Source organism: Mastomys coucha, chromosome X (assembly GCF_008632895.1).
Source record: "Mastomys coucha isolate ucsf_1 chromosome X, UCSF_Mcou_1, whole genome shotgun sequence".
Lineage (NCBI taxonomy): Eukaryota > Metazoa > Chordata > Mammalia > Rodentia > Muridae > Mastomys > Mastomys coucha.
In genome coordinates this window covers 1,278,080-1,288,482 of record NC_045030.1, presented here as the reverse complement: position 1 = coordinate 1,288,482, position 10,403 = coordinate 1,278,080, and the positions used below count along the sequence as shown (strand labels likewise).

Below are 10,403 nucleotides of genomic sequence, written 5' to 3'. Positions count from 1 at the left end.
GCCCTCCCTGTTAGGTTGCACTTCTGAGTGCAAACATTAAATTAACTATAAGGCTTTTTGTCTGGAGAAATTATTGAAGATATGTGCTTCTGTAACAAAGTTGATTTTCAAACAGGTTTCCCAAAACAGTGCAAAATAAGACAGAGACATTAAATAATCAGCACAAGACCTAGTTAAAAAAAAATGGATGGCTAAGCAAACCTGATGAATTCTGGTGTAAATGTGGGAGATTGTAAACAGAGTGAGCAGGCAGATAAGCCCTGCAGTGTTTGAAATGACTGAAGGAATACACCATAGAAGGTCTAGGGAGTTCTTAGTTCCTGCAATTTTGGTTCTGTATGATGCTAAAAATATACAAGTATTGTGCTGGGTATTTTGGCACCTATTCCCTCTAAATTCCTTATAGACTAATAATATTCTGAATTGCACTTTTAAACAATGTGGTTAAGAATAATTCTCTGGGAAGGTGGCATTTAATATCATGGAGGGGAAGGTGTGGCAGTTGGTAGCGCCATGGTCGGAGCAACATGTGAGCTTACTCACATCAATACAAACTATCATTATGACAGTCAAATAAATGAAGGGCTAAGTAATTGAGACATCTGGAGGAAGAAATTTGGGGGAGACAAGGAAAAGTATTAGGGCACTGAGAGGGTAGACTAGGTTGTCTGGGAACTGTGATTGTTATAGAGGGAGGGAGGGGAAATGTAGAAGATGATGAGATCAGAAAGCTGACAGGAGCCAGACAACATGGTATCAAGATGCTTAGAGGAAGCAATATGAAGGAAAGGTGAGCTTGAGACTGCCAAGTAAAACATTATGATCCAAGTCACAAGATGTTCTTACTGTGTCTCAACAAATAATGTAGAACCAGAGATATATGGTGTGGATATGAATATCAAACACTCCTCACAGACTCATGTGTTTTTAGCTAGAGGTGCTGTTTTGTTTTTGTTTTTGTTTTTGTTTTTGTTTTTTGTTTTTTGAAAATTGTGTAATCTTTAGAAGGTAAGGACATGTTGGAAAAAGTGGTTCACTAGGTTGGCAGGCCTTTTGAGTGTCATGGTCCAGGCCCTGATCAAGCCCTGAGCTCTGATTCTTGGTCTGCATTGATGTGAGTAAGCTCACATGTTACTGCTACCCACTACCACACCTTTCCCTCCATGATGAACTGAATTGTATTCCTTCAAACTGTGAGCCAAAATATACCCTTCCTAGTTTAAGTTACTTCTTATGAAGTATTTGGTCACAGCGAGAAAAGTAACTAATGCACTGACTAAGGCAAGGGCTGCAGGAAATAGAGACGAGAGAGGGAATAGATGCAAGATTTATCTATAAATATTTTGTATTATTTTTAAAAAGGAAAACTCTTAGCCTATGTGAATATTTGCCAGTCAAGAATTAAGAATATAAGAAAACAAAAATTATGTTAATGATATCTCTAAGCTAAGTAACCATGAGAGTATAGTAAAACATTTTAGAACCACCTGGCAGCTCTGAGCATGCACTATGCTTTGGAGTATAGTTTTATAAGACAAGTAGTTGTATGCTGCAACTGGTTGCCCTTCGAGTTTAATCACTAAACTACAGGAAACATTTTAACCTCTCTAAGAGTTCATTTTTTTTCATATGTATAACAGCAGCATGTTTCAAGGATTAATAAAATAGTCAGCATAGAGAACTGGAGTGTAGAAACGTTCGATTCACAGGTAAACAACCTGGTTGCTTTTAAATGGCTAGTGTCAAGTACAAGTGACTTTCTTGTACTATGTCACATTTTATTTTTTATTTTATATTATTTCTTTTATATCTCAGCCACAGTTTCCCCTTCCTCTTCTCCTTCCAGTCGATCCCCCATCTCCTCCCCACTGCCACCCACAATCCACTCCTCCTCCTCCATTTCTCTCTTAAAAAGAGCAGGCCTCAAGGGATATCAACCAGCACAATGGTAGTCTGTAATTCAAAAGCAAACACAGAAAGCTGGCCTCTAAAATTTGAAGTACCCAGACTTGAGAAAGAGATATTGGATGACAATATCAAGAGTAGAAAATGACCTCAAGAGTCACATGGGTCAGAGAAAACAGATTGGTGTGCACCATAGTCTTTAGGCTCAGGTTCAAAGGCATACATCACACTAGAACAGACCAATAGAAACCTGGCTTGGCAGCATCAAGTTGCAAAAAGAGTACAGGGGTTTTAGCTGCTTGTAATCTGCATGTAAGTCAGCACCCTGTAGAACCTCTTAAAAAGAGCTCATGTTCTTTGTTCAGCTGCATGAGTATAATCACCATATCCAAATCCAAGAGACCACTAATTTCACTCTAGTATTCAGGCCACAGAAAGATGCTAAGTTGGCATAAGAATTGCTTACTGTTGCCCTTCCTGTACTAGTAAAGCCGTCTTTAACAATGCTTAAACAAATTTAACTTTCATAACACACCTAAGTATTTATCTTTGCCTATAAGTAGACAAGAAATGGCAGGTGACACCATGAGCTAGGCACACCTTTCCAGGCTGAAGAAATCTACAGAGAGTAAGTTATTGACACTAAGCGGTGAGCAGGCATGTCCAGAAAATACTGTTGAGGAGTTGCTGTCTTTATGAATGCTGTGATCATTGAGTGTGTGGGCAGCAGCATAATAGGAAAATGGTGGTCAGAGAAGGAAATAATATCATGGCAGAAGCCTTGTTAGGGCTTCTTTTACTAAAATGTAAAAATCGAGTTATGTACATTTTTGCATTAAAGGTTTTGCTAAATAAACTTCAGTAATAGTGAAAAAAAGTCAGAAATGAGGTTAAAGAACTTGTCTAAATTCACACAGTAAATAATGGAGTATGTTCATGGGACCAGTAGCACAGACAGTATCAGAGAACTTTTCAGAAATGAAAATTATTGGGCCTCACCCAGCTGTACTGAATCAAAACCTCTGAGGCTAGGGCCTAGAAACCGGTGCTTTTATAAATCCTTCTAAATTAATCTGATGTATGTTTATGTTTAATAACCACTGGGTGAGTTCCTACTTTACTGCACAGGATGTAATTAACTTGGGGAAGCAAGAAGAGATCATTATAGGAGCAATAGAAGGGAACAGTTGATTAAGCTGGACCTTAAAGGATAAGAGAAGTGGGTAATTAGAGGTCTTGTCATCAATTGGAGCCTCTAGACTGAATCAATATATGCAGGAATAACAGCAGTGACAAAGGTTCCTGCCTCAGAAGGTCATCACCTGGTTGCTAGAGAAAGGGTTTTCTAGATTGGCTGAGAAGGTAGGGGAAGATTATCCTTAATAACATCATTAAGATTCTATGAGTAAGAAAGGCAGAAGAACATTTCTCTAGAATAGAATGTCTCAGAAGGTAACCTCCTCTTGAAGGGCTTATTTGTCTAGGCTAAGAAGTCCAGGAAGTGTCGAGAAGAAAGGGCATTCTTTAAAGTCATTTCTTGAGGAAGTGCAAACTAAGTAATGCATGGTAGAAAAAAGGGTTGTCAAAATGATATTCAAGTGGACCAAGATTTCTGCTACATAGAAGCCAAAATTAAAAGATGCTTTATAGCACATTAGATGACAGAAATAGTCCTAGTCCAGGCGCTTCTATACAAAGGAAACAAATGCTATTAATTGACGAGCCATAACAATAATAAGAAGTGGTATAGGAGAGAAATAACCACACATTAGATATAGAAAACTTCTACAAGATCAGAAACCACAGTACAGGTATATGAGCACAAATAGCTACCATCCCCATTAATATACAGTTAGGATGATTTTGTAGGATGCCAACTATCTCCACGTAATGGTGAAGGAAACAGGAATGCAAAGCCTAAGGTTTAAAAGCTGGTTAATTTCCAACATCAGAGAAGCTTTCCTCTGCAGCAGATGGAAACAAATACAGAGAGATCCACAGCCAGATATCATATAGAGAATAAGAGACCTTAAGATACTCAACCCTAAAAGGGATGTCTCCATCAAATCCCTCTACTTGGGGCTCAGGAAATCATGAGGCACAGAGTGCAAGAGCCAGAAGGGATGGAGGATACCAGTAGAACAAGGCCTTCTAAATAAACTAAGCAAAACTCATATGAACTCACACAGACTGGAAGCAGCTAACACAGGGCCTAGCTTTCAGTTTAGTATTTTTATGGGATTCCTGAGTGTGTAAACAAGTGAGTCTCTAATCAGTCTGCCTTCTCTTAGGATTCTTTTCCTTTTGTTGGTTTGCCTTATTAACTTTGATGTGATGACATTGTTTTATCTTTATATATATTATATATATAATATTTACACATATTTGCAAATATATTTATGTATGTATGTAATTATATATATATGCATATATAATTATATTTGCTTGTATATATGTATGTATGTATATACTCATAGAATTCACTTGAGTTGGACCCTAAAGGATAAGAGAAGTGGGTAATTAGAAACATATATATATATACACACACACACACACACACACACACACACACACACACACATGAACCATGAACACACACATTTGTTTTTATCTCTTAGAAACCTATTTTTTTCTAATGGGAGACAGAAAGAGAGTGTATCCAGATAGGAGAGGAGGTTGGGAACAAAGGAATCAGAGGAATAGAAGAAGAGAAAACTGTTATCAGGATATATTGTATGAGGAAAGAATCTATTTTCAATAAAGGGGAGGTTACATGAATATTAATAATGCCAAAGAAGTAGGCTGACCTCATGAGTAGCCTGAATTTGCTCAGGTGATTAGCTTGTTACATTTTGTAATGTAGCCATTTCATCTTCCCCAAACCTCTTAATTTTTCTATCCAGTCAACTATCTCTTCAAGTCATCACATCCATGATATTATGAAGATAAATATTTGAATAGATCTGAGAATAATATATTCATGCATCTCTGAGTGAATTTAGCTTTATGGTTTTATATGGGACTATGAGGCACATGCTTGCACTTGCCTTCAGAAACCTCTGGAAATGGCTCCTTCAGTAGCATGATGTTTGTGCCCATATTTTTGTCAACATTTTTAACCCTTATTTGATATCCAAATATCTCTGTTACTTCTTTGATACTTAAAATATGCTCCATTCAATTGTTTATCACTGTGTTGGACCAAGACTCTGGATTCACCATGATTATTTGCTCTACAATGTCTATCTCAGATCTCTTTGTAGGCTTCAAGTACTTTGTGAAAAAGAATAAATCACTATTGTCTGGGAAGTAACAAAGTATCAGCAGAGTACAGATTTGGTAACAATTTTGATGTTTGTATTTGAAAATAATTTAATCTAAGCTTTTGATAGTTTCTGAACACATGGGAAGAAACAAATTCAGTACATAGATTAGGTAGTATTTGAAAATCATCACGAAAGCTGAAATTAACTTTGAGCAATCAGAATTGTGACAGAGTCTACAGAGAACATACCCATACACATGTACACATACATACACTGAAACGCAATGTTCACCACTACACAATTTCAAAACTAACTCTTTGATACACAAATAAAAATACCCCCCCCCAATATTTTACTAGTCATGGAGAATAATTTCTACCCTTCCTCCCAGCCTTTATACCTTCCCACCCTCCCCAGTGCTTCTGAAGTAAAAGCCAATGTACTTACCATCGCCCCGAGGGTCGCTCAGTGCCGTTGGTGGCACGATGGACGAGCGACGACTTCCGAAGGAACATTCCTTGGAAAACCGCTTCTGGCAGGCCCCATGCACCTGAAACGATAAGAGCACAAAAGAGAAAGGAAGGGGAGAGAGAAAGAAGAACAGTGATTAGTTTCCAGTTCCATCCCAAGAATTAGATCCTTAGTATTGCAAATCTCACGTTCTGAACTTTGTTACCAGTTACATAAACCCTAACTTTCCTGACACCGCCCACCCTGATCTACTGTGAAACTGCAGTCTCCCTGAGCATGCAGAACTCTGGCCCTTTAAAAGGGTGTCTTTCTGAAGATTCTCCTCTACACATACTGAGACGCCACTTGCCTTCAGACACAATGTTAGTAGCCTGCTGAAGGGAGAATTTTCTTGCATTTCCAAAGTCCTAATACTGATGAGGTGTTTATCTGTCAATCTTTAGAACAACTGTATGTGGCAGAAAAAGCATCATTGCACTCAATTTAGAAATGAGCATATGTGAAGGCTCACAGAGATAAAGGCTCTTACCTAAGGTCAAACATCTGGGAAGTGCCGAAGCAGTCTTCCCCACAAGTTGCCATTCTTCTAGATTTGTAACTTTTCAGGTACCACATCCTAAACAACTACAGTTATTAGGGACATGAGCCTGGCGGGCAGGGCTATTCAAAAGCAATTAAAAGGAAGCCAGTGGACAGGCTCTTCAGTGAAGAAACTCATTTCATTTTCTTCTTGTCTTAGAAAACTCAGTTTGAGAGAAGCATCTAAAAGCTTTAAAAAAGTCAAGATCAAAGTCTCAATCTCTGTAATATATCACAGTTTTTAAAAACTAATTGTCAACTCTTTGATGTACATATATAAATAACCATTCCCCCAAATATTTTACTAGTTGTGGAGAATGTATACATATTTATATTATATTTATAACATATTATAATTTATATATTTTATAATTTATTATATATCAGCTACATGCTTCCTGTCCAGTCTAGTTTTGATCATCAAAAATGTCTCCAGATATTTCCAGATGTCTTCTAGAGCAAAAATTATCCTCATTTGAGGGCTAGTGTTTCAACGATGTGGTGGTGTTGTAGTTAGGATCACGATCTTATCAGAATTAAATATTAATCAAGACTTTATTTCTAGATGGCTATATGACCTTAGGTGAACCATTCTGAGCCCCCACATGACCCATTTGTAAAATGGGGACAATGAGGCTTAGTTAAATGTTGTTCTAAGAATTGAGATAATGAATAGAAGATATTCATACATAGAAGAAATGATAGCTGGTTGTTACTACTATTAATAAGAAATATAAGTTTCTAGGAAATATTCATGAGTCTATTCCTTCTTAAGGATAGACTCTAGAATTTATTTCTAACTGCTCATATTGTCAGTTTAGAATTCAGCTTTTCTCATTTCTAAGACGGTTTCATCAATTAAGAAGCATCAGATTATGAACACCTTAAATCTTTCTTCCAAATACTCCATAACCATCTATGAAAGGCCAAGTTACTGGGCTCTGTACTATGGAATCTATATCTACATATCTAGTTATCTATTTATCCTTATATAGTTACAATCTCCAATCTACTTCTTCTCTAGAAATAAAGTATCAAAGATATGGAAAGAGTCTTACTGTAGAGCCACACCAGAGGCAGCGGAAATCCTGAAGTCTGTGATGACTACCGCAGCTCTTGTGACATACGACACATTGAGAGCTGGCGGGTATATTTCCTTCTACCCACTGATGTGGCATTGTTTGCTGAAAGGGAAAAAAGGCAAGAGATATAAATTAGTGATAAAAGAAGGAAAAGCTGGGATAATTCTACTATCCATGTAATTAGATGACAGTCCCATGGATGCCCTCAAATGCCATTGACTAATGAAAAGTAGGAGTTGGAGTTTAACTCATTTACAGTTGTTGGGTCATTAGATACTGTGGAAGAGACTACTCTGCTTGTCTAATGTCCCTGTGTATCATGACTTTAAAAAGGGACGGGGAAGGATAAGGCTGCTACTTACTATTTCATCAGCGGGTAGAAGAAGGTCATCAGTTACGGATAAAGTATTCCATTTGCAGTCTTTGTTTGCTCTCAAAGCACAGAATTTGTGAGATTTCACCTGACATACTGTGAAAGGAGGAAGAAAAAAATAGGTGTAAATCTTGTGACAATATAAATTCTAATGCCCTTCCCTAAGCTTCTCTAGAAATCAAGTGCTTTCTAAATAGTTTTGACCCATTTCCAGAGGCCTGCTTCTAATGTGAACCAATTCCTTGCTAGCTAAGCTTCCTACTATCTATTTTACATTACAATTAATAGTAGGAAAGATGTTATTTCTGATTTTTCAATCCTATGGCCATATAGTACCATCTTCCTATATCCAACCTTCCATTTTTTATTCATGAGAACACCCCTTCACACTAAATTCTCTTTTGGCTTTCCCACCATTGGGATTAACTCCACATAACAACCAAAGGCTTAGATTGAGTCAGTAATACTAAATTCTTCATACCTATCTCTATCCACTGAGCTCTGCTTTCTAAAGCAATCAGAAAGGTACCTTCACAGATGACAGCATCTCGAGATAAAGCAGGAATGTTCTCTCGACAAACATTGCAGAACTGACTCCGAGGACTATTGCTGGAATACCAGTAGTGCATTCCAACAAGGAAAGGGTTGTTTTCGGCTGCAGGTATCTAAAGTAAAACAAAGACAAGAAAGAATGGATGGTTAATCACAGAGGTGGAATAGGGAAGAGCAGAAAATCTGCTGCTGGAGCTAAAATGGCTTACAATGTAGGCGTCAAAGCATGTGAAGGAGACAACTGAGAGTTAGACACAGTCGCCACAGTCGCCACTTTTTGTTTTAATTTTCTTTTAGGACTAGCTTCCGAAGGAAAACAAGAAATAAATGGGAATAATCTCAAAGAGGAGCTGAAGACAGAAGCAAGGGTCTTTATATTCCTTGTTCTAAACAACCATATTAGTTTAGTCCAAGCAAAATTTGTTCTGACGAAGCTTGGTTCTCTTTAATAAAGAAGCAAAGAAAAGCAGTGAGTTGGAAATTCAGGGGTATCCAACTGCTCTGACAAACAAAGGCAGGCAGGTGGCAGGGCTCACAGACAGAGCTAAGAAGTGCATGCAAGGGTTTATCTCTTCCTCGGAACACTGCTGCCTAGTGAGCAGAGCATTGCTTTCCTTGGCCAACACTTGAAAGAGCTTTAAATCCTTCTTTCAGAAACTTTGAAAAAAACATGCTTTGACTACTTACAGCAGTTTCTTGGTTAAATCATTTTAATCCATTCAATAAGCTATTAAACAAATATTTACTGAATTGCTATTATATGCCTGGTACTTTTCAAGGCATTTGAGATATAATCATCAAGAAGATTCAGTTCCTTGCCCTTATATGGTATCTCCTTTCATAGTAATTTGTCATTTTTGTTATCATGTCTGTAAGTGCAGCATTTGCTTAGCACAGCCTGACTTTCATGTATCAGAAGTGATTTGAGTTATATAGACTTTGGTTTGTATATATTTTCATAGTAATGGCTCATCATCTTTTCTCTAGTTAGCATGTATATTTCACTTTCTTCTCTGCATTTTCTTTAAAAAAAAGAGTTTAGACATAGACACACATAGGTTCTTATTCTTGTCATTTATAATGGGTTATGTGTACAAAGGCATGGGAAGACTTTAAAAGAGCAATACATTCTCCCAGATGTTACTTGACAGCCGACCATTAAAGAGGTTGTTCTTGAGGGCCCAAACTTAAGTTCAAACTTAATCCATTTACTGGAATTACCCATCCAAGACATAGCCTGCACAGAGTACTCTCTGATCTTTATTCCCCATGGGCATGCTGGTTATGTGTTAAACTACTGCTGGATAGAATTTTTTTGTGGGTTTTTTAAGGTAGAAAAAGCTACTATGATGAAGTGACAATTTGGCATTTCTTTGTGATTATAATTTTATTGTATACTGACACCTTGAAAAACTCCAGGCCTGGGACCCTTGGAATAGAAAGCAGAGAGTCTTTTTTTTCTTTTAGACTGAACAAGTTGTTGTATTTATGTATTTATGAATAAAGAGGTATACATATACATATGTAACAACAATTAAAGAAAACAGAGGCCAGAATTGGAAAGAGCAAAGAGAAATAGATGGGCAGTTGGGGGAAGAGGAAAGGGAAGGAGGAATTGATGTAATTATATATAATCACCCAAACTAGGAGAAACATAAAAATTCATAAAATAATATGTTTATGGTTTAATAATGATCATTTGTACAAGTAGTCTGTATAAGGGGTAAATAAAATATAACCCATGTCCAGAGGGACCAGGCACACAGGAACTCTGCCAGCCCAGTGGCTCAGGTTGATTCTGGTCTGTCTGGGCCAGCCTGTGTCCTGAGCAGAGCTTGGACGCAAGCTCCGCAGCCAGTCTCACAACACCCAGAGGAAGCTGCAGCACTCCCAGGTACTCTAACAAGCCCAGGGTCACAGGATCCAAGAATCACAGGATCACAGAGTCAGCCTGACTCTGAGGAGTTCTGACACAATCAGGATCACAGGAAGGACAGGCTCCAGTCAGATTTAGCCAGGGCAGGGAGCACTAGAGATAACCAGATGGCAGGAGACAAGTGTAAGAAAATAAGCAACACAAACCAAGGTTACTGGTATCATCAGAACCCAAGTCTCCTTGGGAAAGAAATTAGGAGCCATAGATGTAAACATCACCAACAGAATACAAGAAATAGA

At 37.8% G+C, this 10,403-nt stretch overlaps 1 protein-coding gene across 1 annotated transcript in view; it reads right to left on the bottom strand.

Annotated features, from left to right (window-relative positions):
- Positions 1-10,403, bottom strand: part of Dgkk (diacylglycerol kinase kappa) — a 122,053-nt gene that overhangs the window by 41,645 nt on the left and 70,005 nt on the right. The window contains exons 5-8 of the mRNA XM_031371869.1: positions 8,206-8,341; positions 7,666-7,772; positions 7,280-7,405; positions 5,619-5,721 (exon numbers count right to left, since the gene is read on the bottom strand). Of these exons, the coding sequence (XP_031227729.1) occupies positions 5,619-5,721; positions 7,280-7,405; positions 7,666-7,772; positions 8,206-8,341 (472 nt within the window). The remainder of the gene's footprint in view (positions 1-5,618; positions 5,722-7,279; positions 7,406-7,665; positions 7,773-8,205; positions 8,342-10,403) is intronic.